This window comes from Toxorhynchites rutilus, chromosome 2 (assembly GCF_029784135.1).
Source record: "Toxorhynchites rutilus septentrionalis strain SRP chromosome 2, ASM2978413v1, whole genome shotgun sequence".
NCBI lineage: Eukaryota > Metazoa > Arthropoda > Insecta > Diptera > Culicidae > Toxorhynchites > Toxorhynchites rutilus.
This window is the reverse complement of record NC_073745.1, coordinates 80,691,714-80,707,539: the sequence shown is the minus strand read 5'-3', so window position 1 is coordinate 80,707,539 and position 15,826 is coordinate 80,691,714. Positions and strand designations below refer to the sequence as shown.

The 15,826-nt window shown below is 39.0% G+C and overlaps 1 protein-coding gene across 17 annotated transcripts in view; it reads left to right on the top strand.

The window, feature by feature from the left end:
• Positions 1-15,826, top strand: part of LOC129768389 (probable phospholipid-transporting ATPase IA) — a 250,423-nt gene that overhangs the window by 164,404 nt on the left and 70,193 nt on the right. For all 17 annotated transcript variants that reach the window (XR_008741670.1, XR_008741669.1, XM_055770015.1 and 14 more), the window contains 5 exons: positions 1,751-2,293; positions 12,714-12,849; positions 12,918-13,059; positions 13,127-13,236; positions 13,305-13,526. Coding sequence is in view for 15 of the 17 variants with exons in the window: in XM_055770015.1 (XP_055625990.1) it covers positions 1,751-2,293; positions 12,714-12,849; positions 12,918-13,059; positions 13,127-13,236; positions 13,305-13,526 (1,153 nt within the window). In the remaining 2 variants the exon portion in view is untranslated. The remainder of the gene's footprint in view (positions 1-1,750; positions 2,294-12,713; positions 12,850-12,917; positions 13,060-13,126; positions 13,237-13,304; positions 13,527-15,826) is intronic.

The following is a 15,826-nucleotide window of genomic DNA, read 5'->3' as shown; positions in this document are numbered from 1 at the left end:
TGATAACGGAACATAAATTTTGGACGATACGAAGTTTGCCGGTAAGCTAGTACTAAATAAATTGTTTATATCTCGAGAACAGTTAGTCCTGGAAAAAACGTTTTAAAAAGTTTGTTCATGTAGGATCACATGTAGATTCCATTTCTTATGTTACTTTTCTTAAATGGCTACGATTTCGCAAAATATTGAAATTTAATAAATTTTTAAAAATTTATATCTCCTTCTTGACTGACCAAAACACTACCTGACACCGGACCAATATACGTTTAATTTTGTTCAAATGAAAGGATTTTAGAATAAATATCTCGAAGTAGAGATGTTTTAAGATATAAAAGGTTTTAATTTTCAATTAAAATTTTGAGTAAGATTTTTCTACAGTGTATTTAAAATGTTACCAGTCATCTGGATTTCGAAAAACTCAGGGCCCCCATTGACCATCTTTGTGTTGTTACAGAATAACTACGTCCATGCAACAATCATCAGCGATGGAGATCGTTCCACGGTCGAAATAAGATCGATTCATCCACAACTGCTCTGCTCTGCAAGAAACATCGGGCTGCTGTTCTATAAATAACTCAACAATGGATCAACGACTGTCTCCGCTGTCCAGTCTTAACTGGATAATGGAAGAACAGATAGAAAACTCTTACGCCTAAATGGCTACTGTGTAAATATGTACCATTTGCAATGGTATAGAAGGGAATACTCTAACGCCGAAAAATGGCAACTGTGTAATATGCTAATTATAGATATGATAAATATGTGATATGTACACGATTAAAATTCGGCTCTGTTACAGCTAAAATGCTAATGAGCCTAAAATAAACAAAAGGGATAAAAAAAAAATCTGGATTTCGAGTTACGATTTTTTGAAAAACCGATAAATGATTTTGAATACACCCTTTTAAAACATCAGTCGTAATTTGAATTAGTCATATTGTTATTTTGTAAAATTAGAAAATTGTTCCACCTTATGTACAAGGTTATAAAAAAATCAAAGAGGGTCGAATCAAAATCGGTCTTTGCTGGTGATTTGACGTGAAATTGCTCTATGTATTTCAAGAAATATCAACATATTGAAAATAATCTGTATAAATTCCACCAAATATATTGTTAAGGAACATGCGTATGTGTAGAACATGCTTACATGAAAAATTTGTTATTAGTTTAATTTGCCAAAACCAGGCATATTATACATCTGTTCCCACGGGATTTTCCGGAAATGGCAATGATTCGTATAATAATGGCACAATGAGAAGTTAGATAATCATTTCATATATGCACTCTCCACGAATCATGTCGAACGACGTCGAAAAACCGATGCAAATGAAGTAATGGTAGCCCTGACCATCGAGTGTCAATCCAAAGGCAAGTCCACAAAGAGCTATAAAAAAGCTGTGTGTCACCTTTGTGATTGGTGGTTATAAAACACTTCATTTCGATCGGTCTGCGTGACAAACCTTTTCAACCGATGTGCGGGAGGGTGGTATGCTCACATGTGCACTCAATAAATGGATGCTATTTTTAGGCGGCGGTAGCGGCAACGGTGGTTAATAACTATAATTTAAAATTTGCAGCGGCTTTTGCATTACTGACCGGGCACAGTACTTGCAATTCTGTTTGTTTCCTTAGAACGAATACTGTATAGGAATGCAATATGTTCTGTTTCATTCTCAACATTTCTAAAGAATTTGGCTTATAGTCAATCTTTTCACTACCACTAAAAGTATTCTCTCTATTCTCGTTTCAGCGCAATAAGTTTTATACCATCGTTTTTGTTCGAACAGTTCCGCCGGTATTCGAACTGCTTCTTCCTGTTCATCGCCCTACTGCAGCAGATCCCGGATGTGTCGCCAACTGGTCGGTACACCACCCTTGTACCGCTGATATTCATCCTATCCGTGAGTGCTATCAAGGAGATCGTGGAGGATATCAAGCGACACCGGGCCGACGATGAGATCAACCATCGCGAGATCGAAACCCTCCAGGGTGGGCAGTGGCGGTGGATCAAGTGGAAGGAGCTGTCAGTGGGGGACATCGTCAAGGTGCAGAACAATACCTTCTTCCCGGCCGATCTGGTGCTGCTGTCCTCGAGCGAACCGCAGGGCATATCATTCATCGAGACGTCCAACCTGGACGGCGAGACGAATCTCAAGATTCGTCAGGGCGTTCCCGCCACGGCCAAAATCCTCGAAACCAAAGATTTTATTCAGTTTTCCGGCACGCTGGAAAGCGAACCCCCCAACCGGCACCTATACGAGTTCAACGGGGTGCTGAAGGAGACGGGGAAGCCGTAAGTATTGGATTGTTTGATTGTATAACCTTCAAATTTAGCCTTCTCAACGTCATTTTCATCTCGACTTCCACATAACAAAGATTGGTGGTATTTTGAGTGACAAATTCAATGATTCGCATGGGCCATTGCAACCTGGAAAACATTTTTAACAAAGAGATTTGAAGTTTTCCGTGTAAAAACAGGAAGTGGGTTATATCTATGGTATAACCGCAAGGGTGACGTAGGACTATCGTTGATTTAGAGATTATTTGTTTGAAGTTGAATCAAAATCCATTCTGAATGAATGAATAAATGAATATTTGGGGGACTTCGAAAACGAGAGCGTTACGTTGGAGGTACAAGGTTTTATGCATCCAATATAGGATAACAAAACCTTGTTCTGAAGAATAATCTTCAGAAGCTTTTCTGCTAACTGCACTTGATTGACAAATCACAAAACCAAATGTATTATATGGATATTTTATGGATAGAAAACATTAAAATAAACTCTTTCGCTTGAATGTAATTTTCAATTCCAAGGGGAACTGGCAGATTATTTTTCAGCAACGATTAGATATTTCCACATTTTCCTCGATACTGGAAGCCCACCAGTGGTTAATACTAACTCGATAACCACCTGTTAATAGCACTTGATTGAAACATATTTGGTCACAGTGTTACATGGATAGAAAACATTCAAATAAACTCTTTCACGTGAATGTATTTTTAAATTCCCAGAGGAACTGGCAGATTATTTTCCAGCAATGATTAGATCTTTCCGGAACTTTCTCGATGCTGAATGGCATCCAAACGGAAAGAATTCTGCGCGTGTATGTGTCGATCCTTCGCCGTCCACCTTCTCCAGCACGTTAGGCAACGATGTTGTCTTGTCGATGTCCTCACGAAAAATGAATGCGTATCACCACCACCATGCGAATACGCATTATCGCTTAAGTATGATTTTTGTGTGTGATTGAATCGAGAGAAGGTGTGGTTTACGATGGCAATTTGGAAGGCAAACTAGAGGGGAATGAACTCTCTGAGCTCGAAACTTTCGGCGACTGAGCAATAATAGATTGCGTGCGCATACAATATTGGATACGGAAATATCCTACTGATGGGGAAGAATAAACTTCAGAAGCTTTCCTGCTAATTACACTTGGTTGAAAAACTACAAAATCAAATTAATTTGATCGCTGTGTTACATGGTTAGAAAACATTAAAATAAACTCTTTCACATGAATGAATTTTTAAATTCCCAGAGGAACTGGCAGATTATTTTCCAGAAATGATTAGATCTTTCCGGAACTTTCTCGATGCTGAATGGCATCCAAACGGAAAGAATTCCGCGCGTGTATGTGTGTGTGTAGCGATGTCTTCCCGGGGAACCGTTTGTGGCATCACTCTCCTCCTGATGGATTCCCTTTTGGCCTAAGGTGCACAAACAGGCTCTTGGTGACACCGTTCATCCGCGCTTTCATGATAAACGAAGAGCTTCACCACAACAGCGAAAACATGCTCCAATCGCTGTTCAATTAGAACTGAGTGGATTTCCGAGCGGCGCTCGCTTATATACCGATTGGTGATTTCAATAGCCTGTTTCAAGAACAATTTTAAGGCTATTGAAACAAGTTTTTGGATCAAAAAGTAACAAGTATATAACGCGTAGACATTTTATCTTTCGAATGAAGTGTTTATCATACCATTTCGTTCAGTTGTTCAGGAGCTATTAACGCTCAAAATCTTGGTCTCCGGCGTAACGCTTTCGGTTTCGAAACTTTGATTTTACACCCCGGTATAGAAATGAAAGACGTAGTCCTACGTCAAAAAAGTCGCGCAATTTCTTGTCAATACCGTTCTTCCATCAAAATCCAAAATTTGGAAAAAATAATGTCAATAGCTCTTGACTGATTTTCACATATACTGAAAAGCTCTTTCAAACCATAGATATGTCATCAATCGGGGAGGTGGGGACATGTCGAGAATAATTTCAATTATAACGGGTATTTCAATACACCCAAACTAGCGTTGTCATAAAGCATTTCATTTTCGACAGAAAACATGTCATTTCGTGCCTTGAAGCGTCAAATAGGCAAATAATATCATATGTCCCCCAACGCTTTAAAATGTTTGTATGTATGGAAGCAGACATCTCTTTCTTTTTTCTTTTTCATCTTTTATGGTATTGCACCCAAAAAAAAGTCCAAACGACGTCAACGGGAATCGAACCAAGGCCGGCTGAAATGCAAGACTGTTTCACACGATCACGCTATCCACATAGCTAATGATGTTGTTGGGGTGGAGCGTGATAATATAACATCTCATTACTAATTAAAGTTGGAAAGTGTTTTCTAATTTTACTCCTAGAAAACACATCTCGGTCCGGGCCTCGGCCAAGTAATGCATGAAAACTTCAATTGTATCTTTGGAAACTCATGTTTTCCAAAACCTAAAAGCAGTTTCTTACAGTTCAATATACTGATTTTCGAAATAATTGACCAAATGTTTTATGAAAATGTATTTTTTCATGTTTTTTACTGAAATTAAAACAAGCGAAAACGAAAAGTAGAACATTTTTATCGGGTATAATGGACATGTAGTGGGGAGACAGGTCAATAATATACGAAGCGTAGAAGTTTATCGCTCGCGAGAGGAATAATTTCGCTCTCTATCAGTGTTTGTGCGTCCAGTAACTGAAATAAAACAAAAAAAGAAAGCGATATAAAAAAATGGGTGGGTTATATCCATGATATAACCGCAAGGTTGGCGTGGGACTACTTTAGCTTAGCAATCATTCGTTTGTATTGATTAAATTCTTGATTGAATGAAACAGTTTCCAAATTCAATTGAATTCAAAATACTTGCTTTGTGAGTAAAAAGATTCACCAAATGCCATGTAAAGTCAATTCATGCTATGTGATAGATTGTTCTTCGTTAAAAGTAAATTTAATGCAGACCTTTTACGTTTGGTATGATGCCTGGGACAAAATATATGTACGGAAGAATTATCAAACGATTATTTTATTGTACATTTCCCTCTGAAGTTTACATCTCTCAAGTGTACGTACTTCTCGAACCGCAAATTTACTTGAAACTGGTACATTCGCTTCCAGTGTCTGCACGATTTTCCCAGATTCCTAAGTTTAGAAGATTGTGTTAGGACAGACATATTTCAGTCTGCACAAAGGACGGACAGGAGGACAGAATTACTCGCAGTTTGCATTTATTTGCAGAGTCGATTTCCCCAGAAACCTTGGTTTTGAATTCTGTGTTAGGAAACACATTTCAATCGGTAGTGGAGGCGATCTGGCGTTGTGGTAACATCCATGCCTCTCACGCCAAAGGTCACGAGTTCAATTCTCACTCCCGACATTCTTCCAAAAATGGAAATAAAAGTGACGAACCAGCCGAATGAGTTGAGTCACTATAATACAGATAATAATAAAAAAAAAAAAAAAAAAAAAACATTTCAATCGGAACAAAAATACCCCCGACTTGTATGACTTCGCAATGCCGATTCCCCCACGCTCCATGGATTTGAAGTCTGTGTTAGGAAAACACATTTCAATCGGAACAAAAATACCCCCGACTTACACGTATCTGCAATGCCATTTTCCCCAAGCTTCATGGATATGAAGTGTGTGTTAGAGAAACACATTTCAATTGGAACAAAAATACCCTCGACTTGTATCAATTCGCAATGCCGATTTCCCTACGCTCTATGGATTTGAAGTCTGTGTTAGGGAAACACATTTCAGTCGGAACAAAAATACCCCCGACTTGTATGAATTTGAAATGCCGATTTCCCCCAGGCAGTTTGGTTTAGAAATCTCTGTTAGGGAACACATTTCGGTGGGAACAAAAGTTCCCCCTAATTTCATGTGTTTGCAATGCCGTTTTCTTCATTGCTGCTGGAGAAAACTGTCTGTCTGTCTGTGTTAGGGAACATTTTTCGGTGAGAACAAAAATCCCCCTACTTTCATGAATTTGCAATGCCGATTTCCCCAAGACTTCTTGGTTTTGATGGCTGTGTTAGGGAAACCGTAAATCGGGCCAATCAAAACGAGACAGTTAGCGAGTTTAGATAAGGCCTAATATTTTACAGTTATTTAATTGTTTATCTAATGAAAAATGACATTTTGTTAGTTGCAATAGATGCGTAGAAATATTCCCTATCAATTGATGCAAACATCTTTCCGATTCAGTAAGAAATGTTCGAGTTATAAGCATTCGAAATTTTTCATTTTTTCCTGCCCTTTCATCATTTCCTGCATATATTCCGGTTAGACGTAGTCCCACGTCAAAAGAGTTCAATATTATTCCCTTCACTTTCCATCATGCGTTGGATGTGATTATGGATGTGACTGTCCATTTCAACCCCACCAGTGCAATTATTTCAATAATTTAAATTTACCACTTTAATTAACATTTACCACGAAATAATTTACTTTTCCATACATACTCAATATCGCTTCTCTGACAACTCACAATTTTGATTTTCGGTTTCCCTATTTCACTTTTGATCAGTATTCATTGTCATATGATGGTTTAAATATTCTAGATTAGCATGTAGAAGGGGTTCCCTTCAACAGAAATTTGAAATTCATAATGCAACTATACAAATCAACCACCTGTACGTCATACCCCCACTGTCTGTCTTACCAGCGGCTGAGTCATGGCATTTTATGTCATTTCTACGCTCATTTAATATAACAAATCGGGATGACAAAACATGAGCTAAAAATCAATTTTGGGTGTAGAGACGCTACAAAAGTAGACAGCAAACGACATCATATTTTTTCCCGCTTTCTTGACATTTATCTTCAGTAAGGTTTGCCATTTCATAATGGAAAGATATACGATCCAACAACGAGTCAAGATTATTAAAATTTACTACCAAAATTTTTTTGAAAAAAAAATTATTTTCAAAATTAAAATTAATTTTTCTTAAAAACGTATTCTTTTAAAATTCTCGAAAAAAAAACTATATGAATAGCCTTTACAATTTCCAAATAGTCGTCCATACATCCGAAGATGGGCACTTTTACGGGGAACAAGTTTTTCTAACAACAACTTTTTCATGTTTTCTTTGAAAAAATTACAACTAATCCTAATTTTGTTTAAAGTCAAGATCGTGATGTAGAATATTCGACAAAGCTTTAAATCTTATTAAAATATGAAATTTCATCGAAGACGTCAACTTTCTATCTTTTATAGTTTCTGGAATATAGGGCATTTTTGTATGGAGACCCCTGAAAAAAATATGTTTTTCTCGCGTTTGAAATGTTCTTGACATGTTTCTGAATAGAAAAAACTTAGCAGAACATGAAAATCGCGATAAATTATACATACAAATGTTACGAATTAAACATTAATAGTAATTTTTCAAAGAAAAAAAAATTATAGGAGGTTGTGTTCAAGACACAACCGTATTGTTGACGTAGAGCTACGCTGTGGTTTAATTCAAGTCGCTTGTTTATAACTGCGGATATTATTTTATAATTCCACGGAAATTTTAATATAACCATTGTACCGGTTTGGTCGCCCTGAAATGTTTTTTCTATTGTAGAATCATTTGACGATAATTGTATGATGATTCATTCTTGTGCTCGTAGAACAATACATGCTCGAGATAAGCGCAGCTGTCATTCTTAGTGGAGATAGTTTTGCTACTGGCAAGCGAAACCAAATCACTTATAAAATTCCAGAACGACATTTACTTTTTTGGTGACTAAATAAACGAAATAAACTCTATCTGTTAATCTCAATTCGAAAAGAGTAGCACTGCTTCATTATGATCAAGATTAGCGCGAATGCAATCCTAGTTGAAAGCAGTCTTGCGACTGGCACGCGAGCCCAAATAAATTATTAACTTAAATATAACTTATTGAATAACTTGGTATTCCCCATATATATTTTTGGTGCACAACCTTAACACTCGCGTCAGTTCAATGCATTGATGACAGAAAAAAAACAATGTTAACTGCTTGGACAAAGGCTGAATATTTGCCTCAGTAGAAATTCATTACTAATACCCTAGCGTGAATATTTACCACCACCACCCCCCCTTATCTCCCCTCCTTGTTTATATTTATCATTACGACTGCATAATTTGCAACACAAAACAATCGTCAATCATACCACAAAAAAATTGGGCGATTGTTGCATCGTTACAGGGCCAATGCTCACGGGAGCAGATACAAATGGGGTTTCAGCGTAGCGAAGATGCACTTTTTTACGTACGGGTTATTAAGCACGCACGTACGCACACAAATATCCATATATCGGGCTTGAAGCAACTAAATATACACACACTTATCTCCGTTTTGCGCTCTTCTCAACAGAAGCCTTTCCTGTTGATATTGCCAGTCTAGATTAGCTTAGCTGTCATCCTTTGTGGAGAGAGTTTTCCTACCGTCATGCGAAACCAAATCACTGAAAAAATTTCAGAACATTTATTTTCTTGGTGAGCTGACGATAGCCTAGCTTGATAATTCTCCACACAGTTGAGTAGCTCAGAACCTTAATGCAATGATTGCAATGCCAGAGACAACAACGAGTGAGTAATTTGGTCGCGTCCACAGCTCAATCCAAAACGAAGACATGTGATGACGCAAAACAAGGAAGAACAAGCGATATGCATTGCTTTGAATACAGAACGATACTGAAAGTTTGCCTTCCTTCCTTGCTTGAGACTTTAAACTTCTTCTGTTCATTCGTCTCTAACCTTCAAAATGACCCTTGGAAAACTTTACTTCATCCATCATAAAGACTGCCCCAGGCAATATGGACGCACCCAGATTTTAGTATAAATAAAACACAAATGTTAGAAACTTAGTTTTTCTTCGACATATTGTTAACATAAGATTAGTACAACAGCCCGGTGTTCTCAATTTCTGCTATCTATCGATTGTATGCAAGCTGGCGCACCTTCTTGCGAACGTTCTTCATGAGGTTCAGCACAGACTTCTTAGCGACGAGTCTAGACACTTTTTTCCAGTCCTTTTCAAATTGTTAAATGGTTTCTGCTGGAGAGACATGTTTCCTAAGATGTGCCTTCGTCAATGCCCAAAATTCTTCAATAGGGCGAATTTCCGGGCAATTAGGGGGATTCATGTCCTTTGGAACGAATGTTATATCTTTTGAGGTATACCACTCTACCGTTAGTTTCGCGTAATGGCATGACGCTAAATCCGGCCAGAAGACAACAGGATCGTTTTGGCTACGAATCATGGGTAGAAGCCGTTTTTTTAAACACTCCTTGATGTAAATTTCGCTGTTCATTGAAGCAGTTGTAATGAACGGTTGCGAAATTTTACCGCAGCCACAGATAGCTTGCCAGACCATAGCCTTTTTACCAAATTTTTCGACTCGAACGGATGTTTCAGACTTGTCTAATACTTGCCCTTCTCGCGCCGTATAATACTGTGGCCCCGGCAAGGATTTATAGTCGAATTTAACGTATGTTTCATCGTCCATTATTATGCACTTCGAATTCCCAGCAAGCATCGTATCGTACAGCTTTCGCACTCTGGGCCTGATCGATGCTTCTTGTTTTGGGGTTCGTTTTGGCTGCTTCTGCTTCTTATATGTTCGCAGATTCAAACGTTCTTTTGCGCGATGAACGTTTGATTTCGACGTGCCAACTTTTTTGGCCACATCCCGTTCGGATACCTCTTTCTTTTGCTCGAACGCCTTCATTATACATTTATCCAAACGAGGACTGGCAGGACCTTTTTTTCGACCTGTTTTCGGTTTATCCTCACTGAATTTCCTGATCGCTGTTCGCACGGCTTTCTCACTAACACCTTCGATTTTTGCTAACTTTCTTAATGACAATCCGGGTTCTGTACACCATTTGTGCACAATTTTTCGCCGTTGTTCTGCTGAAAGGCCTCGCATTTTGGAAAAACACTGCTAGAAAAAATATGCCACTGCACAGGTGCTGAGAGACAAAAGTAAACAACGGGACGCAGCCAAAAAAAATGACCAAATATAAAGTATTGTGAAATGGCAGCGGTTTCTGACTGCGTCCATACTTTCTGGGGCAGTCTTTATTGCTCCTCCACTCCCATTGCCTTGAGAAAGGCATTCGATCTCTCGCTGTCCAGCAGGCCCAGCAACGATGTTATTCAGTCGATTTTCTCACGAAGAATGAAAGTTTGTCTCAGCGAGATCCACTGTTTATACTCTAGACAAATATTCCCCTTCGTTCTTATTATTTTCTTTTGTTCACGCAGATTTTACTCTTACGATTTCCCCTTCGTTGCTCGTTATTGACAGCTCTGTTCGGGAAGGCACACAAACGGACAGAACAAATGTATGAGAAAATGGCAATGCTTCCAATTTTCATCAATTTATACCATATACATATGGATTTGTAATGTATAGCATATCAAACAAATCTTAGGGAATTTCCGATTCGTTTAGTATGTAAATCGCCATAATCCGTTCGCGGCAAAAATAGTTATTAACGTTAACTTTATTTCATACAAACGAGACCTGTTTTTTGATTCGGAACCCTTAAAGAAAGACGTAGTTCTACGTCAAACATGAAAAAGTTGATGTTCGAAAAACTTTTGTGTCAATCTTCCGACTTCCGATGACTTGTTGGAAAATGTATGGGCTATTTATATTTATGTTTTCATGAAAACATGAGAACGCCACTCTAATTTTAGTAACAATTGAATCAAACACTTTGGGAGTTCAATCCTTTAAATTTCATAACCTTTGATTTTTTCGAATTTTTTAGTATTTTTTTAAGAAAAAAGAATTTTAATGTTTTAATTTTTTTCAGTGCAATTAGAAGAATTTTTAAACATTTCTTATGAAAATTTGAACAATTTTGTATAAAGGGTGTGTCACATCAAATTGCATCACGGAAAAAACGCTGTAGAAATTTAATTTTTAGGAATTATATCTTCAGCTTTCGCTTATAATCAGATAAGAGTGTATAGATCACGTTGGCCATGCTTCACTGTCAATTTTTTGTAAATTTGGAAAAATGTCGTCGAACGAAAAAGAGCGTCGTGAATTAATCCTGTGCACTCATTTCGAGAATCCGGAGTTGTCACATCGAGACATCGGTAAGATGCTGGGAATCGTCCAATCCACGGTCAGCAGAGTACTAAAACGATACTTCGAGAACCTAACCATCGATCGGAAGGTGAAGAACGGCAAAAATGGATGCTCCGTCAGTGAAAAAGATCACAAGCGCGTAGTTAAGCGGTTTGACGTGATCCGAGAAGTTCGATCCGGGATGTCGCCAATAAGCTGAATTTGTCAAGTTCATTCGTCCAGCGGAGCAAGCAGCGGGAGGGCCTGCGTACATACAAGGTTCAGAAGGCTCCTAACCGCGACGAAAGGCAAAACATGGTGGGGAACACGTGAGCCCGGAAGCTTTACACCGAAATGCTGACGAAGCCGAATTGCCTGGTAATGAACGACGAAACCTACGTCAAAGCGGACTTTCATCAGCTGCCGGGCCTGTTGTTCTTCTCCGCAGAGGACAAATTCAGCGTTCCGGAGGAGATTCGCAAGCAGAAACTATCCAAGTTTGCCAAAAAGTACATGGTGTGGCAAGCGATCTGCTCTTGCGGAAAGCGGAGCGCCCCCTTCGTGATGACCGGCACGGTAAACGGGCAGGTTTACCTTAAGGAGTGCCTACAGAAGCGCTTACTACCACTATTGAAGCAGCACGAGAGCCCGACCATCTTCTGGCCGGTTTTATCCACTATTCAAAGGACGTGTTGGAGTGGTACGAAGTCAACGGGGTCACCTTCGTGCCAAAGGAAATGAACCCGCCCAACGCGCCGGAGCTTCGCCCAATAGAGAAATATTGGGCGATTATGAAGCAGGCCCTCCGGAAGAACCCAAAAGTTGTCAAATCGGAGGCGGACTTCAAGAGAACGTGGATTTCTGTTTAAAAAAAAATTACAACCTGACGTTGTACAGAACCTTATGGACGGGGTAAAGAGGAAGGTGCGAGCATACGGGCTTGGGCTCGAAGTATGAATAAAAAGAAAATGCCAAAAGTTGTTTAATAGTTTTTATTTTACTGTCTAAAATTTTAAAAAGGTTCGCCTACTGGGCGAATTTCTACAGCGTTTTTTCCGTGATGCAATTTGATGTGACACACCCTTTATTTCATTCTTTGATCAAAATTTTGAAGGTATTATAGTTTTTGAATTTGAAACTTCTGTAAAAAAATTGGGAAAAAAAACTTTTCTCTTTTCAAAAAGTTTTTTTTTGAGATCTACTTCTGCAAAGCTGCCTCAATTACCAATATCTTTACACCCAAAACGTTTCACTGCAATTTGAGATGGTGCTGACAACTCCTTAGACAAATTAGCGTGTAGTTTGTCTGATATTATCTACCTGTACGAACCAAGTGATATTCGTTCCTCAAACTAATGTCCATGTTCTCATACCCTTATAGCGCCGTGGCGCTCGGTCCGGACCAGCTGCTGCTACGAGGCGCGATGCTACGGAACACCTCCTGGGTATTCGGGATCGTCATCTACACCGGGCACGATACGAAACTTATGCGAAACTCTACCTCAGCGCCTCTCAAGGTAAGTCGAAAGCTAATAATGAATTCGAATATGTTCTAACGAAGGTTGTTTCCCATGCATCGTTTCAGCGCTCAACTGTTGACAGACTGACAAATACGCAAATTTTAATGTTGTTTTTCATTCTCATCTTTCTCTGTATCGTGAGTTGCATTTTCAACCAAATCTGGACTAAAGAGCATTACAAAACCGATTGGTACTTAGGCATAAGCGGTAAATTGTGAACCTGTTTCTTCGATTCCCGCACAAATAATAATCTCATAATGCTTTCTTCCCGCAGACCTATTAAGTAAAAACTTCGCCTACAATCTTCTAACGTTCATTATTTTGTACAATAATTTAATTCCGATATCGCTTCAAGTTACGTTAGAATTAGTTAGGTTTCTGCAGGTAATCCACGGCGTCTCCGAAGAAACGGGGGTCTTTTTCCTAAACGTTGTTCTGTTTTTTTCTTCAAGGCAATCTTCATTAACATGGACATTGACATGTACCACGAGGAATCGGACACCCCTGCCATGGCGCGGACGTCCAACCTGAACGAGGAACTCGGCATGGTCAAGTACATCTTCTCGGACAAGACCGGAACGCTAACGCGAAACGTGATGGAATTCAAGAAGTGCTCCGTGGCGCGTTCCATTTACTCGCTGGAGGAAACCCCGGCCCAGTCGCAGCTGGTGCAGGTAATGTGGCAAACAACAGCTCATTAAATAATCACCAATCCGGCAGCGGGAAATTGGTTACTCCACTGTGTGGTTATTACCGATGCATGAGCTAATACATAATTAATTTTCAAATCCGAATCTATCACGCGCCGCGTACCGTTTCCACGCTATAAATAAAAATAATCTCGCGAAACGCGCGCTCCATTCGAGGCGGCCGTGTGCAGCCGAGGTTCTGACCCGACTTTGATTCTGCCTGGCTCGCTGCGTTTCCAGAGTGAGAAAATTCATCGGCCGCGCGTGGGTGGGCGGCGCGAAATTAGAGCAAATGATACATAAAGCCAAAAGAAAAGAATGCTGCTCCCAAGTTTGGCGCCGGCGATGCGAAAATTCACTGTGGCATCCCAAGCGCATGGAATCGATAATGCACCAAAATTGACTTCTTTTCCCAAAACATACTTCAAATAATGCTCATGTTGATATGAAAAAAGAGAAATGTTACGTTTATTTGGCGCTAATATAATATTCTGCCTGCGTGTGTATTTACGTATCCTTTTATTGCCCACACGCGCGTCCTCGGTAGGCATTGAATCAACCGAATAGAAACCCACAAGAAGGTCAACCTCGATTATGAGAATAGTAAATTTAAATGCTGTTTACGAGGAAGATAATGAAGTTTCCGCCTCATGTCCCCACATATGTTGGAGGACATTGTGACATTTTGTATCAGTGTCGCTCCGGTTTCATTGAAGACGTCGATTTAAAAAAATGTGTGAATTATATCTATGATATAGCGGCAAAATTGACGTAGGACTACCGTTCACTTAGTAGTCTTTTGCTTATATCGATTAAATTATTCATTACATGAGTGTTGTGTTCGTACCCGCTTTAGTAGTCCGTGTTAGAGAAACACATTCATTCCGGTATGCATATGATTCGCATTGACAACATTGACGGTTGGTCTTCCAATTGGTGAGGCGGAAATGGTAAAGCATAAAAATGGAATGCACAAACTTTCAAGTTGGAACTTATGAATGAACATTATTTTTTACGTTTTAAATAGGTATTTTATATGATAGATTCACAATCTGACTGATAATGATTTTATATTATAATTAATTTTATCGGAAATGTCAAAACAAATGGTTAAAAAAGAGTCAGAAATACGTATTATAGGTAATTGAATAACATGATGTTTGCATGTGCTTGCAATGCCGATTTCCTCAGACACATTGATCTTGAAGTTCGTGTTTGGGAAACACAATCATTACGTTATGCATGGATGCATATGGAACAGAAGCGCCACTGGCTTGCATATGTTTTTTTTTTTCTTCTTTTCCTTTGTTTGCGGAGACTTCAAATGTTACGATTCATTCGTCTCCGGTGCATATATTTGTAATGTTCATTTCCTTTTGGTTTTAAAGTCTGTGTTGGGGAAACCGTATACCGCTGTTGCACTGGTTGCTCCTTTCGATCGGTACTATTTGAGGAGCACAAATAGAACCAATCAAAACGTGGCACTTAAAATGTTGGATAGTGCTTGACATTTCACAATTATTCAATTGCTTATTTCAAGAAAAATAAATTGTTATTGATTGTGAGAGATGTGTAGGATTATTTGATACTATCAATTGACGCAAACAACTTTACCATCTATTAACAAATGCTCAAGCTATAAGCATTCGAAATCTTTAATTTTTTCCTGCATGTTCAATGTTTAGATGTTTATTCTATTCCACATATATTCCGGTTAAATATAGTCCTACGTCGAAATTGTAGGGGGTTGTGTCTGGAACATGACCGCATTTCCGACGTATGACTATGAAATTATGAGTGCACCCGTGGCCGAGTGGTTAGCGTCTCACATTATCATGCCGGGTGTTCGGGTTCGATTCCCGTTCTGGCCGGGGGATTTTTCGTCAGAGAAATTTCCTTCGACTTGCACTGTGGTCACGCGTATTCTAGAGCTTGCCCCCTCGGAATACATTCAAGGCGTGTTATTTGGCTTAAGAAATCTCAACTAAGTATTAATAAATGACGCTAGTTAATGCATACGTTGAGACGGCAAAAGTTCCACAGGGAACGTTAACGCCATTCAAGAGACTATGAAATTATATTGTTCTTCTTCTTTTTTTGGCTTTGAGAGGGTTTAAACTTTTCAGTTCATTCGCCTCTAATTATATTGTTCAATACACTTGTTTATCACTTCGGGTGTTATTTTAGAAAGAACCGAAATTTTCGAAAACTCTCTAGTAGAAAGTTTTAGTGGTTTGGAATGAGCCCTAGTTTTGTAGAATCAGCTAAAGATGTTTGAGTCATCA